We start from the raw sequence: 18,783 nt of genomic DNA, 5'->3' as shown, positions 1-18,783 counted from the left end.
ACATCCCAAGAGGTAGTTCTAAAATACATCACTCGGGATAGTAGTTAAATGCTATGAATAGGATCTAGGATTCCATGATCCTCTTCATAAGTTTAAAACCATAAACTTGAGAAACATACCTTGAACTTTACCACCCCATCCGTAAAATAATCCTGAAAATAGTGAAATCACCAGCACTATGAATATCCTACTGTTAATTATAAAAATTCAACGTGTGAATGAACACCACGTTGAGAAGAAAAGAGAATGAAGCTAGCATAATGTTTTGTTTTGTTTTGTTTTTGCGGTACGCAGGCCTCTCACTGTTGTGGAGCACAGGCTCCGGACGCGCAGGCTCAGTGGCCATGGCTCACGGGCCCAGCCGCTCCGCGGCATGTGGGATCTTCCCGGACCGGGGTACGAACCCGTGTCCCCTGCATCGGCAGGCGGACTCTCAACCACTGCGCCACCAGGGAAGCCCCGTTTTCTAATATTCTTGTTATACTTTTATTTAGGTCTGTGTGTTTCTGCAGCAACATGCTTTCCACTGTAAAATAAATATTCTGCCAGTCTTTTTTTTTTCTGGAGTAAAAAACAATGAGATATTTGTTCAAGATGGAAAGAAAATATCTAAAATCTATTTATATATAATTTTGTCAGAAAAACGTCACAAAATAGAAACCAACATTCCAGATGAGCTGGCTTAATGGAATTAATAGAATTATTAATTAAAGCTATTAATAACTAATTAATTTAATTAATAGAATTCTCAAACCCACAAACTTATACTACTGGGAATATGTGTGATTATTTGAAAAGCAAACTAAATTAGAGGTGATAGATCCCTGCATCATCACAGCAATCGTTTCTATCTTATAAGAGTGCTCGCTTTGTCAAACTAAGAACAAGTCAGAAGAGGTATAACTGGTCAGCAATGCTGCATCAGAACACCAACCTATTACCCTGATTCTGCAGCCTATTCAAAGCACATATTAGTACACATCAACTTCAAGTAAAACTTCTATTGATTTTATATAGTCTCTAAGACAGAAGTCAAGAATTAGAAAATTTTTTAAAAATTAGAAAATTATAATCCAATTATGCATTAGGGAAATGCAAACAATATAAAAGAAGATCTAGCCAAATACAGGCCCTACTTCTAGAATACTGGAATTAAAATTTACAAAGGTCATTACAAAGAATAATGCTAGTTAAATGCCAATGAACTATTTTTACTCTTTTTATACAAAATGTACAATTTTCGGAGGGGGGGTGATAGTGGCAGTGGTGCCTCTTACTACCTTATGTAAAACAATTGAACATTCTCATCAATATTGCCATCATCTGTTTAATACTTCCAGTATATTTTCTCAATGCCTGTTTACTTAAAATTGTATGGAATGACATAATAAGCAATAAAATCTGAATTACACCCCCCCAAAAAAATTTACGAAAGTCATTGCCATAACGACCTTCATAAATGTTTTAAGAACCCCAGTATTATGACTGCTCCCCTAATCCCAAACCATTCCAAATAAAATTTACTCTCGTGAAAAGCTGTCAATCTCCTTCTAAGCCAACTTTTGTGAATCCCCTGGAGTTTGGGCAGCAATTATGCCCCTCAGAGAGTGCCTCCTACCCCCTCTAGCAATGGGAAGCGTCTGCAGAACAAACTTAGAAGAAGCTGTGGAGCTAAGTCTCAAAGAAAAGTAGAGGGGAGAAAAAACAGCTTTGGTATAAAGCATCCACCTGGATGGGCTGTGAGAGGGAGGGGGCCTGGGTGAGCCACAGTGCCAGGGGCCTCCTGAGATTGCCCATCTCCTAGGAGACCAGAGGGGGTGCTACTGGCCCAAGGCAATAGACACCCCAGAAGGAGACATGGCAGAAAGGCCCCTGCGTAGCGCCCGGACAACCTATTCACCAGAGAAACACTAAAGACTGAGACTGCGACATTATCAACAAGATCAGCCGTTTTTCATATCAAACATTCTGTGCTAAGATAATAAAATGATAGAAAATGTTCATCGAGCACTCCTGTTTTAAGCACTTTCTAAACAGTAATTCATTTAACGCTGATGACCCCAGGAGGCGAGCATGACCACTGTCCCCATCTGACCCAGGAGGAAACTGAAGACCAGGTTGGTTCTGGGCAGAGCTGAGATTTGGCCCTGGAGTCTACTCTTAACATGTTCTATGTGACAGGGCTTCTCAAAAGAGGCTGATACTGTCCCCAGACTCGTCAGAGGCTGGGACCACACACAGCAAAATGGAAGCATGTTAAGCACTAGAAATATTCTTCTGTGTTCCCAATTTTTCTTGTTTTTTTTTTTTGCTGTATTTTAACAAGTTCACTCTTCTTAAGTTGCCCCCAGGAAAGCACCTCAGGCAGTGATATGAATCTAATGTTATATCATCTTCTCTTTAATGGATTCTTTGATTTGAACAGTTACGAATTTTGGAATCAACAGACCACGGATTTAAAAGCAGACTCTGAAATCGGACAGTTCTGGACTCAAATCCCAGCATAGTCACTGACCAGTTGTTGGACCTTCAGTAAATTAAGCCAACATCTATTAACAGACTCCTCCTTTGTAAAATGGAAATAATAACCAGAACTCCTCGAAGGACTGTGTGAGGATTAAAGGAGACCAAGTCGCCCACTGCTCCTGAGCGACCACTTGAAAGTCCTCTGTTCGTCTTGGCTGTTACTCATGATGACACTCCACTTCCTAACTACAGAGTCAGTTAGAGGCGGGGACAGTTGACATCAGACTTTTCAAGGAGGGAATCACATTTGTCTCTGGACTGCAGCCCAGTGAAATGGAAGCCTCGGGCCGCACGCTCCCTCCCTTCACCCCTGCACGGATCTGGTCCAAATGTCCATCCCCTGACCCAGAACAGTGAAGAAGCCAGGATGGTGAAACAGTTCACCTGTGTAAGTTCCTTAAAAACCACATGGCAGGGCCTTCCCTGGCGGTCCAGTGGTTAAGACCACGCTTCCAATGCAGGGGGCGTGGGTTCGATCCCTGGTTGGGGAACTAAGATCCTGCATGCCGCGCCGCAGCCAAAAAAACCCCAAAACCAAAAACTACATGGCAAAAGCCACAGCAAGTTTAGGTATCAAAACTAATCCACATGCTTATGAAACGTGGTGGAAAGAGCCCTTATGGGACCCGGTGCTAAAAATAACAGTTCCCTTTGTCTTGTGTTGAGAGAGGAAGGATGGGAACTGAGTGGTGAGATCGTAGACTGAACCGGGTGAGTTACCCTGGACTGGGGACAAGTAGTTAAAACTAGAAATTGATAATTACAAGCTTCCAAACTAGTCTTGACATTCGGTAACCCAATTATCACAAAGGAAGCAACACTTATCTCTGTCATTCTCCAGCATTCCTTTCCGAATTCCTCTTTCTTCCCAGAAGCCTACAGCCTAACGCTCTCTTAAATCTGTCAGCCCTTTGTAGGTAGCACATTTTTGCCTCCTTCCTTACAGACCGGATCAAACCGCCCATCTGCCAGGGTTCACTGCCAGGTGATCAGGGGAAAGCAGTAATTCAGGGTGTGAAGGAGTCTAGACACTCCCAGGAAAGGCTTGCATTACAAGGAGGAGTTTCAAATGTCTATACTCAGGTGGAGATGGGGCTGGTGATGGGGCAAGAACTGAGTGGCCCGGGATACCGCCCGGGGCTTCCCTCCAAGGCCTCCCCACGTTCCCGCAGTTTCAGGGTTCCAGAAATGGACTCGACATAGGAGACCCTTGCCGCCCCCCATCCCTGCTCCTTCACGCCTGTGGGACTTCCCTGTACTTCCCCCACACCCTTCCCCCGCCCCCATATTAAAAACAACCGAACTAACTACCTGCAGGGCCCACAAGAGCTGAACTGTTTCCAGTTGCTGAACACAAATCACAAATCTCAGAAAGTAGTGGGTTTCCAGAAAAAGGAAGTTCCCACTGGGGTTTGCAAAGCTGCACAAGAGCAAACTGCTGTGACAAAAACTACAATTAAAGCTCAGACACTCTGGCCTTCCAACGCTGGAAGATGGTTCCCACTTCCATTTGTTTTGAAATTTCTATGACCCAAGACACGGACAAATTTAGGATATGATATGAATAAAAAAAAAAAAAATCAGTCACTAAGGAAAGTTTGCTGTCAGATATAAATGGATCTTTTTTTTTAAGGAAAAAAAGGCTCTGTCAGATTGTTATAGCATAAGCTGAAAGGAAGAAAGTCTGACAGTAAAAAAAAAAAAAAAGAAAAAAAGAAAAAGAAAAAGCGTTGAACAGAATTACTGAAAACCTAAAACACATCAAATTAGGTTGGGCCTCCTGTAGTCTGACAGGACGACAGGACGCACTGGGGTCCAGTGTCTAGTTCACAGCCATGGGCACTAGGTAATATCCCCTCACATGCAGGTTCAATCTCAGCCCATAGCTGATATTAGCCGAGATATCCTGCCTGAATGGCCTAAATGCCCATTTATTTCTAGACCATATAGAAGCTCAATCTCTGTTATAAAGACTTGACACCACTCAGAGACCATCCTTTCTTGAAAGAGATGAGAAGGCAAAGAGAAACTTTCACAGATCTGGAAACCCAAAGGGCCTAAAACTTTACAAGTTCATCTGTTTCCCTTGTGATGTTCATGCATCAAGCAGAGAATCACTTCAGCTTGGAAGCCTGTCCTCTGCAAACCCTGACCGAGGGCAAAAACTGAATCCTGCTCCTCTTGGCAGTACTTAGCAGGTAGCAAGAGGTTCAGGTAACAGTGGGAGAGCTGAGGGACTCCCCTGGCAGTCCAGTGGTTAAGACTCCTTGCTTCCACTGCAGGGGGCACGCTTCAGTTGGATCCCTGGTCAGGGAACTAAGATCCTGCATGCCCTGCAATGCGGCCAAGAAAAACAACAACAAAAAACAATGGTTGAGTTGAATTCAGCTTCTTTAGATTACTAGTGTTAAATAAAAATGTTTATCAGCACAAGGTTTCAAATTCTAAAGCTCCATTTTCTTTCATTTTCATTTATCAAAGTCAATCAATCTCCCTTTTGGGACCAATTAATTCTCACCACCTCTCCCCTATCTAAATTCTCCAAAGAAGTCTTCCAAATGGCATCCTGGCTAATTGGTACAATGCAGCGAATGATCAATCAAGAGGAGTAAAATAGGTTCTAGAAATAAAAGTTCTAGATTACTAGTTTATGTTTGGTCCTAAGATTTTCAACATCCGTAACCACAAAGCAACTCCTATATCGAGTCTGCTTTTGAAATGGCAGTGGAGATACCAAAAGATAACTTGAAAGTGAACTTTTTATTAAATCCCTGAAGTGGAGCTTTGGCCTAAATCAAGGTGAAAACCTAAGAGGTCTCACATACAACTCACAGTCCTATTTGAAGAAGGGGCTCTTCTTGCTTGAAATCCATCTACAATGACGGGAGGTTGGCCTTTTAGCTGACATTTGTTAGGGGAACCAGATTTTAAATCAGGGTTTACATTTGAGATGAATGGCATCCACTTTCTCCTTTGGTGGCAAATACTTCTTTTTCTATTTCCTGGATCAGATATGATAGATAGCGAGCTGACATATATGTAGGTCCATAGCAATTTAAAATAATACCCCTGAGTACTCACTGCAATATGAATATGCAAGAGTAAAACTACAGATTTCTTTCCCAAGTGACTGTTGCACTGAGTGCGTCACCTTTTAACCTGCTTTATTTTAATCTCATTTTAATATTTAATGAGGCCAAAATCTTGCCAATGAGACTACTTGCCAAGTGGAAAACGATTAGGTTATAAAGATTCCTGGTACCAAAGCCAAAATAGTAGGTGCTCAGTAATTGCTTCCTGAATGAATGAAAAAAGTTCCACACTTATGTTAATGCCATTTAGTTTCTTCACCAATTTGAACATTCTGTAAAGGAGAGCAAACATTCCTGCATCAGAAAAAATAATACAGCCACAAAATATTATTAAAAATCAGGAAACTACCCATTTTAAGCAAGGTGGTTAATCCTAATTGCTCCAAATAACCTATAATTGCCATAGCTGTTAAACACACTGTCCTGTCACGTTTACAGAAGTTTGATTCCATCTTTAAGAAAAAAAAAAAGTGTATACCTCCCGCCTAGTCTCCAAATTCAAAATAAGATTTTGGTGATAATTTCAATAATACATAAAATGCATGTTTTTTTCTAGTAAGTAGATAGAATGAATATTCCTTCTCCCTTCCCACATGACAGCACCTGAAAGAAGACTGGTTTCCCAAGTGCTATCAGTATCCGGCTTCTTCAAAGGCAAGGTCATGAACCACTGGGCGTGCCTCACAAGGAAGCTGCTCTAATTTTCAGCTTGGAGACTCTAAGGACAGACTCTGGCCCCTAGTGAAGTCGATGAAACAGAAACACTGGACGTGTACCACCAACCCCAGAATCTCTCCACTAATAGATTTCCTACTTACAGAATTCCTTAAAAGTATTTCTGGAAGTAATATGGGTTAGGGTCAAGTAGCTCCAACCGAAGGCACCTTTGTTGCAAGCTTACGAATGCTGCCAAGTATATTTTAGGGAGCTAATTTTCACATTTTTGTTTGGTACCGAGAAAGGTACAGTCCATAAAAACTTTAGCAACAAAACTATGATATCTAGAATCTAAACTCCTACTCATATTCTTTTTTCTGTCAATGATAAAGACTAAAGTTACAGATCTCTATCATCCCATCTAGGCTAAAGTACTGCTGACTGAGGCAGGAAAATTGCTGCATTTTCATGCAAAGAGAACAGCTATGAAGAAGTAGGATATGGGATGTGCTAAGCCTTTCAATATGAACCACGTTATCTCCACCTGGGAGCTAGATGTTGTACTAGTAACTGGATCATCTTAAATCACAACAGCCTTGGGTGGGGAGGGGAGGGAACTAAGACCATCCCTTACTTGGAATACAGACCTTCAAGAGAATTCATGAATGAACCAGTTAAGGTAACCATCACAACCACCAAGCGCTCCACCCACTCCAAAACCAACTAAAACCAGGCACTTCACATGAGTAAAAAATATCACAAATTCCATAATCTTCGTTAATCCTTGACTGCATTCATTTTTCAACCAGTCCCATAAGTGATACACTTATGAACACCCTCAAGAAACAAAAATAGTAAATGCCTTTATAGTAACAGGCTCTTCATTTTTTTGAGAAACATGCAATGTTACAAAAGAATCAATCAGGGTGGGACTGTGGCATCAAGTGGTCCTTAGTGGAATTCAGTGCCACTCCACTTGACGAGGGTCTAGCCTGTATTAAAGTTAGACAGCCTATGTTTATAATTAAGTGATAATGACCGAAGTTCTAGGTACACAGGGCATTTCCTGGGGATTAATGACCAGCCAAAGGAGTTGCTGACCTAAAGCAAAGCCTCCAGCCAGTCATTAATCCCCAGGAAATGCCCTGAACCTCAACAGTGATTTTAGTAAATACAGGAGGAAAAAGTTTCATATAAGCTTTGTACTTAAATTAAACACCTGTTTCATACTTAGAATGCTCAGACTTCATAAAGTGAGTTCTACGGGAGTTACTAAAACAGTTCCCTTAAACTTCTTAATGCTGATAAAAAAAACTGTCCACTCTAACATTAGTGAAAGCAAAGAGAGCAACTTTTTGTAGTTTTAACTGCAAGAGACTTAGCTAAGATACTGTTTGAGAGGCATAATGATAACATAACCAACATATGGACCCTCAAATCTACATTTAACCTGGGAGTTACCTGACAATGACTCAAGAATAAAAGAAATCAGTGTTCAGGTTTACAGAAATGATTGATCTCACTCAGTTAAAATGAAAGACTGTGACAGAGTGACTGCAATTCCTAGAACAAAACCAAACCAACTAAACAAACCCCCCTAATCTTTTGTGGATCTTAAGTCATTATTCTATGTGACACTGGTGTCAAGAAACCAGTAGACAAATGCCAGGGGACAAACTGCTTCATTGTTAAATTCAAGCAGATAGATACTTTAATAAACTCTTAGGCTTTTAACTCTTAATTAATCAGGTGCTACTTGAAACCAGGGCATTTTAAGGGTTTTTTACTTTATCAGAAGAATGTGATCATTTATTTCTGCTTTCAAAGAAAAAGCGAACCCAAATTCTCCAAAGAGGAGAAAAGAACTCTCCTCTCCATCCTTACAACTCCCTACAACGACCTCCTGGTCTGTCAGATACTACTGTACACACTACAAGTACAGAAAGACACACAGCCTCCGGGTCTCGTGTATTTTAGAGAACTTTGGTGTTTATAGTACCTTTCACAGCCCCTTTCTTGGTTGGCCTTGAGGCTTGCTGATTAGCAAGTAAACGTTTGAAAGGGTCAGTGTGTCCAGAACTGGAATTTCCACTTTGGCAAAAGCACAGAGGTACCTGACATCTGTTCCTTGAAAGGCCTGCCCTACACCTCCAAACTTAGAGCTGAAATTCCTACTTCTACTTGATGGCAGGGAGGGCAAAGCTGTAAAACCCCCAGTGACTACTCCTGCCTGGAGAATAGAGCAGAGTCCCCAAAGACCTCTGCTTTCTGGCTCCTACAGCACAGTACCCAAAAGATGAATATAGTTCTAATAATATGAATATATTCCTCCAGGAAAGATAATAAGACAAGCATCCAATTGAATCCCCAGTCTCTACCCAGAATTCTAAGTGCTTAGAAATAAATAATTTTTGTGTAAAAACAGTTTCCTTATCTTTGTTGAGGATATTGAAGTCCAGAGAGGTGAACTGACTTGCCCAAGGTGGCTCAGCTTCTGGGTTAGCACTCTTACTTTAGTGTTCTTTCCACTCTACTGTGTTGTTATCTCAGTAGTCTATCTTCCCACCACTTATCTGACCCCTAGACAGAGAGCTCCATGGTGCTAGGAAAGAGAGCAATGTTTCAGTGCCCACTCTCCTGGGCAGGCACCATGGGGCACGCTCCAGTTGGGAGCCGGGCTGGCAGTGGAGATACTACCTTTCCATAACTTTAACAAGTGACTTTAGTTTATGAAAACTACATCCCAAACGTTGCTTTACATTCAACTACACCTTATGGTATAAACTGGCACTCGACCGCCAGTCTCTCCAAAACCCGCCCCTTTACAGTAAGCAGGATTAGCATGTTTTCTTTTTAAATAATTTATAACTTTTTCTACCTTCATAAGTTAGGGCGAATATGTAACACAGTATTTTAATGGTTACTTTATTCAAAGATATTTTAAGTAACTGTTTCATTTATATGCACAGTATTCCTGCACTCTTTGCCTTATAAACTCAGGCATTCTGTGGAGAGAGGCTGCGAGGGTTGAGCTAACTAACCCTTTTGTTCTGCGAACTTTGACGTTTCCAGCGTTACTGCGCAGCAGGGATTGTTAGGTAGCTTGCCCTCTCACAGCCTTTAAGGTTAGGTGTAAACTGTCCTGAAAAGCATCAAGAGAGTTAAGCTTCTAAGGGTGAAATCAAATCCGACTCAGCATATTTGCTACTTTGAAAAACTTCCCCCCAACCCAGACCTGCGTTAGCACAAGTTAATCTCGAAGTGGTACCAGAGAAACATTTCATGCATAGAGTTTGGTTTGGTTACCTGGGTGGGGGAAACAATAGCAGGTGAAACTACTGTGGGAGAATTGGTGCTTCTGTGCCCATTGGCTTCTGGAAGAAGAGGCAGGGGGTCGTGTTTCACGGAAACCACCACCACCGCATCCACAGGCTCCGAGGAGGGGCGGATACAAAGTCTTTTAGGGGAAGAGGGGCCGCAGATTTCCCCCGACCCGAACACGGACTCGTACAGGGCGCGCTTGGGCGCAGCCTCCGATTTCACGTCGGGCCCGACCTGGCTGTCTCTGGGGAGGATATAGGTGTTCCCCAGCGAGGGCGGCTGGGGGCGGTGGTGGTGAGAGGGATGGGTGGGGGGATGGGGGGAGTGGTGGCGAGCCGCCCCGTTCAGAGCCTCGGCGTAGCAGCCCTGCGGGGCGGGCGAGCCCAGTTTGGTGCCGATGCCCGCGATGCTGTTGAGCGTGGCGATGGAGACGGCGCCGATGCAGTGGTTGGTGTAGGTCTTGGAGAGCTTGGCCGCCTTGGAGAGCATCTGCATCCTGGTGCCCAGCAAGTTCTTGCCGATGGCTTTGTTCTCGTACCAGGTCACATCGCCCTCGCTGCAGTGGTCCCGGGGCCGCTGGAAGAACGCCTTGCAGAGGGGGTTGCGCTTCGACAGGTACTTGACGAAGCTGGCGTAGGGGCAGAACTCGGTGCCCGTCTCGTACATGCGCGGCAAGTTCTCCTCGTCGCTGCTCTCGGCGCGCTTCTTGCTCCACGACGACGAGCGCGACTTGTGGTAGGGCCCGAGGGACTTGAAGTAGACGAACTTGCGGCCGTCCTCGTCCATGGCCAGCCCGAAGGAGTCCTCCTCCAGCTCGCGCTGGTTCTCGCGGCCGCGCGTGCAGAAGTACATGCACGTCTCGAACCAGACCTTGTTGAGCAGCCCGAAGGGCGTGTTGGTGCTGAAGACGCTGGAGGTGTAGAGCTTGCGCAGGTCGGCGCGCGTGATGGCTTGCTTCTGCACCACCGGCCCGGCGCCCTGCTCCTCGAGCTTGCGGATGACCGCGGCCAGCGTCAGGTTAGCGCTGCGCAGCTCCGGGTCCTTGGTGAGGTCGAGCGTGCGGCAGTACGGGGGCTCGTTGAGGTAGCGGTTGAGAGAGCTGCGGATGCTGATGAGCGACGACTTGCTGTAGAGCTGGCCGCTCTTGGAGCGGGCCTCGGCGTAGAAGGAGCGCAGCACGCGGCACAGCGCCCCCTTGTCCATGGTCTCGAAGTCCGGGCTCTGCGCCTTCTCGCTCAGGTACTCCCGGAAGATGCGCACGGCGTAGCGGGTGGCCAGCCGGGTGTTCTCGCTCAGCCGGGCCCGCTCGGGGCGCTGCAGCACGTCGGGGTCCAGCTCGGCGCCGTCCCCAGGCGGCCCGCCGCGGGCCCGGGGCGCCAGCAGCCGCGGCGGCGCCTCGGGCTCCAGCGCGGCGCTCTGGTCCATATTGATCATATGGACCGGCTCCGGCTCCAGCTCCTCCCCGGCCGAGTCCTCGGGCTCCAGGGGCTCGTCCCAGTCCAGACCCATCTCTTCCTCCTCCTCTTCCTCCTCCTCCTCCTCCTCCTCCAGCCCCCCACCTCCGTCCTCCTCCTCGTCCCCCGTTATCTGCACCTCCTGGATCTCGTCCTCCTCCTCCTCTTCCTCCTCCTCCTCCTCGCCCGCGCTGCAGTAGTGCGGGCGGCCGTGGCGGCGGCCTCGGCCCCCCGCACCGCGCTCGCCCTCGCCCCGCTCCCCATTGTTCTCGGCGGCGGCGGCGGCGGCGGAGGCGCCGGCGCTGCCGCCCGCGCTGGTGTTACAGTCCCCGCTGCCAGGCATTCTCGCCATATTGCCGTCTCTCTGCCAGTCCTCGGGCAGGGCGCATGCGCTATATTGGACCGCAGCGCTGAGAGCTTTTGTGTTTAATGACCTTCAGCTACCGGGAGGCAAAGCCGGGCTCTTAAAGGAGCCGCGCTCCAATTGTCAGTTCGGAGCGCTGCTCCGGAGGGGCAGCGGCGCGCAGGGGATGGAGGGGTACGGAGGCGGGGGTAAATTAGACAGGGAGAGTGTAAGGACCGAGGCTGGCTGGACCCTCTTCCTCCCCCATCTCTCTCCCCACTCCGAAGAAAACTTTGAAGGGAAAAAAAGGAAGGGGAGGGAGAGCTGTCGGTGGGGGTGAAACACTCCCAACTTACCCTCTGGCGGAGTGGCGCGCGGGCCCGGGCTAGAGAGAGAGGGAGGGCCGGCGGGAGGGAGGGGCGGTCTCGCTTCTCTAAGTAATGCCCGAGGAGCAGTGCCCCTTCCACCGCCCCCTCATTGCCCCCCGGAGCCGGGGGTTCCGGGAGGCGGCAGCACCCGGTGGGCCGCGGATGCTACTTCGAGAAGCCCGTGTCTGGGTCCGCCCGGAGCGGAGCGGAGCAGGCAGGTTAATGAGTAGGGTGGAGAAGGCACGGCGGGGCCCCGCACCCTCTCTGCGCCCGCGGCCAGGGCGCAGCGGGCGAGGCTTGGGAGCGGGATGGGGCTGCCGGCAGCGGCGACGCCCCCACCTACTTGCTGGGGGCGAGGCGCGGGGGCCTGTGGCCAGCCGCAAGGCTCCCAGCTCCCTTTCTGACTCTTGCAAAGGAGCGAAACACGCCCCACGTCAGCCTCATCCCTTTCGACTTTTCCAACAGCCACTTTTAAGCTGTCATTAAAGACCGGGGGCGCTCCCCGTAGGTCTGGGGCAAGTCCGCGCCGGTCCAGCCAGCCTGGGGAAGGAGGGAGGAAGAAAGACTGGGAGGGGCGGGTGGGAGGGGAGACGCGGGAAGAGGCGCTGGGGACCCCAGGGACCCCTCCCCACGCGCCCAGGCCACCGCCCTCCTGCCTCGGAGCAAACTGACACAACTCCTTCCGGCGAGGCGCTCCACCTAGTTGGAGCGAGCAATGCCGGTCCCTAAGATCCGTCGGGCAGGAGGGCGGAAAAAGTGAACTTGGGTCTCGGCCGCCCCCGCCGCCGCCACAATTCCGGCAACTGGGATCCCGAGCGTGCTCTAGTTCCAAGTTTGCCAACTGCCGTTCGTTTGCCCTCAGGGCTGCGCTGCCTTCGGCGCGCGGGGGCGGGCACCTCCGAAACTGGAAAGGCGGCCAAAGAGCTCGCCCGGGTCCCGCTTTCCCATCGGAGACACTGTCCCACTTCCAGCCAAAGTCCCGCCCCCGGCGCGCCCAGTCGCCGAGCACGTCCTCGTCACCGCCTCCAGGTCTCCAGGCCCAGGGGCAGCGCCCCAAGAGCCTCCGGAGGCCTCGACTGATTTCTTTGGACGTACAGCCACGGCCACCTACGGATTTCGCCCTGTATTCTCACATTCTCCTCCTCGGGCAGCCTGAGTGTTCCCCCCCGGCGCGCTAGGCAACTCCGAGTACCAGGGGCTAGGGGAAACTACGGAGTCAGGTACCAGCAGCACGCGGCCCAAGCCGGCCAGCCTGTGAGGCTGCCTCGCCAGTTCCTCGAGGGCGTCCTCGGATTTCCTTCCGAGTACGAGTTCTCAGCAGTTCCGTTGTGAGAGTCTTGTCAATTGCTGATCCCCCGAGGACCCCCTTTCCCGGGGGCCCTCTGTCTTGCTTTCAGGGCAGTTTATAATTTTGCGCATCCAAAGTAACCCATCTGTCCATTTGTAAGAAGGAAGGGAGAAAGGAAGGGAGGGAGGGAAGACGACTAGGTCTCTGGACCGCATGGGCGTCTAAGTGGGAGTTGACTGTCTCCCCAGCGATGAGTCCTCGCTCTCCGTGTTCCTCCTCGGCCCTGGACGCTGCCGAGCTTTGGGGAAACCGCGCCAGGTGTGAACAAGTTAGAGCAAGTCCCTGCCTCACGGCCCTCTCCCGCTCTTCGGGGAAACACACACACACACACACACACACACACACACACACACACACACACACACACACACTCACTCTCACTCACTCTCTCTCTCTCTCACTCTCTCTCTCTCTCTCTAATCAGTCCTCCTCTCCGCAGAGAACCGTCTCGGGACGCGAGGAATCCGGAGGTGGCATTCCTCGGAATCGTCCCGGAGGTGTGGCCCGCTTTGTTCAAAATACATTGTCCCCCGGAAATGTGTAGAAAGGAGCCCAAGGCACTAGGCAGCTAAGTTAGTCGCGCACGCGGGCCCGCGCACACAAGTTGGCACACACCAGTAGCACTGGCTACTTCCGGAAGCCTTTTTGTCCCGGGATGTTCCCAGGTTTTTGGGCCGCCGGAACTTTCCGGCGGGGCATTTCAGCGGTTCTGAGAATTCAGGTGGGCGCCCGGCAAGTTACCTACTAGGGGCTGCTCCCCAGCGGCCCTCACCGCCAACGCAGTGAATCTAGGGGCTGCGCTCCCGGCTCGGCCTGGGGACTCGGACCCACATTCCAGTCCAGGAGAGGAGCCGCTTCCCAGGTCTCCCCACTTCTAAAGGCGGCGGGGGTCCCCCGCTCCCTCCTCTCCGGTTCCCCTCCCTGCTGGGCGAGCTGCTTTGAATTGCTTGCAATTTGCCGAAGGCAGTGTGCTGGGTTGGACGCTCCGGGAAACAAAGCAACCAAAAACAGCTCCCAGTTGACGTCAACTTATTTCCAGGAAAGAAAATGGTTTTGTACTCCCAGGACAAACCTCCCCCCCTTCCCCCTCAGGGCAGGTCTCTACTGGCTAAAGCCAGGGGGCGGGGTTGGGGAAAAGCAGAACCAAAAAACCCCAAGCACAAATAACTTTTTAACGGAGTTGGAAAAACAGCAGCTTCAGATGCTGCCTGGATATTTTGCAAACGACGGGCAGGACCCCCGCTAATATTAGATACGAAAAAACGCACCTTGGAAAGTACGCCTTGACTGATTATCGGGCGACTGTGAATCTGCTCCGTGGCACCAGCTCCTGAAACGCTACCAGAATTCTTTCCCCGTAATGATACTTCATCAGATATTGGAAAAGACCTTTTCAAGTTAGTACCTACAATATTTACCAGGAAGAACACCCAGGGAAACCAAGCAATTATAAACCTGCTCACCTCCCCCCACCCAAAACACACACACACACACACACACACACACACACACACACACACACACACACACACACCAATGCTCCCCACCCAAATGTTGCTTAACTTTTAAAACCCAGTAACACAGAATTACAGTTGAGTTCATACAGGAGTTCATTTCCAGCTTTAATAAATGGTTCCTTAAAAACATCCTGTGGTTCCACACACTCAATTCCAAACTGACAGAATCAAAAGAGCTTTCTTCTAATTATTTTGGCAGACAGGCAATATTGGTTATCTTCTGCCTATCAGCCCAGCCTCGATTCCTCCACTTTGATTTTGCCTATCATGAAGTCCCTTTAGCTCACCACTTGAAACTGACAGCTGTCCCTCACTCCTTTGCAAGGACAGTTATTTCTTGTGTAGAATAGCTTCTGCACATATAAAACACATATCTTCTTTATATAAAAATGATCCCAATACTGTATGGCACACTGATTGCAATGATGTAACAGGCAAAACTCTTTACTGTAAGTCACCCTAAGAGGTTTACAACGTCAACAATATGCTCCACATTTTTGTCTCTTTCATTATTATAAAGTACCATCCGTGCTTCTCCATTTCTAAGATTACTTGAAAGTAGTGACATGGTTATTTTGAAAGGAGAAACTCCAAATGCTTTTTCCTCATTTTATAACCCCCGTACTTATTCCCATTCAGTTCACACTTTATGAAAGGTTACGCCATAAAGAAACAGGTTCAGCTCTTCCTCCTCTTTGATTGCAGCCTTCTGACCTCATCTGTTATATAATTGATGTAGTTGCTTTTGATGTTTCCTCTCCTAAACCGATATACCTGTGTAGTTTAGGCTGGTGCCGGGGACATGGTGAACACTCCAGTTGTTTTTCATGAATGAATGCATGAACAGGATCTGTGTTTAGTTAACCCCTATTTTAAGGAAGAACCACATGGGGGAAAAATGAGAAATATCATGCATCTGAAATTCTATATTTAAAAAAATTTCGTAGGATGAAAAGTAACTATAAGGCAACATTACTGTTTGCAATAATGTTTACAAGTTAAAATAAATGTAATGCCTGCTTTGGTTTAATATTTTCCTGCCATGAGTTCCCTCTCTAGAGGACCACATTATAGGAAGTTATTGTAGGAGCAAGGCACCAGGGAAGGGAGGTAGCTATGTATCAAGAGATGTGAGTTGGGGAGGATCTAGATGGATAAATTCAAGAAATCTTGTGGGCTTTTGAGGGCAGAGGCCAGAAAAAGCATTTAATTCATCGTCTAAGTCATGTTTTAGTTCATCACTGTTTTTAGTTTGTCACTTTTAAGTCATGCTTTCTTGATTTGATTACTAAAAGATTCATAAAGAACTTTGGAGGTTAAATATGAATTCAAATTGAGGCTGTTCTGACATGTCTTTGTTTCAGAGTATTACTACTAAATTCTGTTGAATTTAATCGAAGATGGTCTTGAGTAATGTTTTTTTTTTGAACTCAGATGAAAATAGAACCCATGTAATCTAACTCTACGAGGTGGAAGAAAACTCCATAAGAAACTGTGTCTTATTTATCACTTCAACTCTGGTTCATTTCCAGTACAGTTCCTTCACATATTTTAGCACAGTGGCAGGTACATAGTAGACACTCAATAAACATACAAATATTTATGTATGGGGAGAGAGCTAACCACCACAAAAGGTCACGCACGGAGCAGAGTGCCTAAAAATTGCCTCTTTGAGTTTGCATACTAATTTGGCCTTACCAGCTGCCCTCATTATTTTATTATCTTGGATGATAATAATAATGACCCCTAACTCACAGGGTTGTTATGAGAATTAAATGGGTTAATATGAATAAACATAATACATTGTCTGGAACATTGTAAACATTCAACTGTTAGCTCTTAGTTATTAAGACTCTAGTATTTTCCAGGCTTGATTACAAACAAGAAAACGAAGGCCAGAAAGGCTCACAAAAGTTAAGCCACTTGCCCAAGGTCTCCCAGGCCTCTTTAGGGCAGGGAAGTTTGGCTCTGTAGCCCAAGCTTAGCGGGCCACATTCAGTTTCTAGAAACCAAAGGATGAAAAAAATAAAAATAAAAATCTTCAAGGGAACAGTTTCCTACCATTAAAATACTTCTCTGTGTCATTTGATTTGGGAATCGTGGAAAGCTAGAACAGTACCAAGCCAAGTCCTTGGACTTGCACAGCAGAAATAGCCTAAGAAGCTGTCACCTTTGTCATTTGGCACGTAAAAAACTGGGATTATTTTCTCGGGCTATTGGAAGTAGATACCCATTTGTGTCTTAGAAAAAATGATGGTGAAGATTTTAGAGGCAAAAGGAACACCCACAAACTCAATCAGACTAGAATTAGGTGTTTTCTGTTGAAACACCCTGGGCTGTCCTGCATAAATCTCCTGGGGGTAAGGAGGGCTTTATCTATTTTTATCTTTGATGTTTTGTCAGAAAACAGGTCAGAGTGATAATAATAATGACCACACAGATTGGCAGGAGTAGAATTTTTAGTTTCTAATTGCCACCTGGTAACTATAATTCTTAATCTTTCCACCTAATAATCACCTACCAGTCTCCTACGCTGTTTGTAAAACGAATAATGTATGAGAGGAATGCAGTTTTCCATAAGAGAATCGTGTTTTCGTAGAGCTTAAAAGTGTGTGGTTATTTCTCTTTGTTATAATAGTCTGACAATGAAACTCCTCTTGGCTAATAAAGAAGTCAAACGTAAAGGCTGTCAAAGTTAAGTCAAACATAAAATTAATAATGATAGTAATTTCTTTCTTTATCTCCTAGTCATATATATTTAAAAAGCATGTAGGATTGAAGTGGATGTTAGTCTAGTATTAAATAACATTTATTTCAATGCCATTACAATACTAATTAAGGTGGAAAAGGAGATAAAGATATGTTAATGTCATGTAACTAATACATGTATTTTACATAATGGAAGAGCTATTTACAGTTGTCTCAGAAGATAAAATATTCCTGAAACTATTAGCTACATGTCAAAAAAGTAACCTATTAAATTAGTAGAAGCAAAACAAAACAAACAACAAAAATGTCAAACATCACTCTATCCCCAAATGTTATGAAAATGTTATTCTTACATATTTTTATTGTCAATATCAGTTAAGATAGTCTTTTAAGAAAGCAAGTAGGCAACCTCTCAAAAGCCACAAAGATGTTCATATTCTGTGACCTAGAAATTGCTTCTGGAAATTCATCTTCTTAAGAAATATGTAATTGTGTTTTGGTAAAGTTTGGTTTATTGCATCTGGACCACTCGGACAAATGAGTTTTGCTGTATAAGTCATAAAGTGTGCCCTAGAACTACATTTCATTGTGTCTTGAGCACTGACCTTTGTTTATAGACATTTAGAATATATGTTGAATGAACAACAAATATTCAACAGAATATTTGTTGAATGAAGGAAGGAAGAAGTTCAATTAGGGTAGAATCTTGTCTTCTCATGTTCTATAGCAATGCCAAGCACCCTTTGACAAATATCAGTAATGAAGGTGAAGATAAAGTATATAACTAAAAGGGCAAAGCAAGATACATTTTAAAGCTCATATTTCAGTATCTTCATGACTTGGAGAAAGTTTAAGGACAAGATTTTAAAGCTCTAGATATCAGAAATTAGTATCTAGGTATGTCATGGCAATTCACAGGACGTGCTGAGGAGTAGGTATGTACCTGCCCCGTGGCTGTTTCTAAATGAACTAAAAAAGAAAAAAAAAAAAATCCCCTTTTAAATACCCAGAAGCACTAACCCACATTTTGAACTAATTGACTTACTTTTTCTTAGGAAAGCTTAATTTAACCGATAGGGGCACATGGGTTTATCTGAATATTTAAAGAAGCCCTGGGATGGGTTTGTTCTAGTTCTTTAATTTGATGCTGGAAATCCAGGCTTTGAACCTGATGGAAGAAGACTGCCTTGGAGAGGGGCGGGGAAGCAGGAAACATTGTGACTTTACCCCTCTATTTTGGGATCTAAATTTGTAGAGCCAGGGCATGGGAGATACCAGTATAGAACTCATCATTCTTGGTGTTTACTCTTCCTACAATCTGTGCTTAGATTAGGATACCCCGGGGGTTACATGTTGTCACTACTCCAAATAAAAACAGACTCCTCTGACTGTGATGGCATCTGTTTGTTTCATTATCCTTTCTCTCTTTACGGCTCATTGTTACTTTC

The 18,783-nt window shown here is 46.1% G+C and overlaps 1 protein-coding gene across 4 annotated transcripts in view; it reads right to left on the bottom strand.

The window, feature by feature from the left end:
* Positions 1–18,783, bottom strand: part of KCTD1 (potassium channel tetramerization domain containing 1) — a 178,521-nt gene that overhangs the window by 74,014 nt on the left and 85,724 nt on the right. Inside the window, exon 1 of one of the 4 annotated variants that reach the window (XM_059039394.2) lies at positions 11,750–12,283. The exons of 2 other annotated variants lie outside the window; for them this stretch is intronic. Coding sequence is in view for 1 of the 2 variants with exons in the window: in XM_059039393.2 (XP_058895376.1) it covers positions 9,582–11,402 (1,821 nt within the window). In the remaining variant the exon portion in view is untranslated. One more of the 4 variants, XM_059039393.2, reaches the window with a different exon arrangement.

Source organism: Kogia breviceps, chromosome 15, assembly GCF_026419965.1.
Source record: "Kogia breviceps isolate mKogBre1 chromosome 15, mKogBre1 haplotype 1, whole genome shotgun sequence".
NCBI lineage: Eukaryota > Metazoa > Chordata > Mammalia > Artiodactyla > Physeteridae > Kogia > Kogia breviceps.
This window is presented reverse-complemented; position numbering and strand designations above follow the sequence as displayed.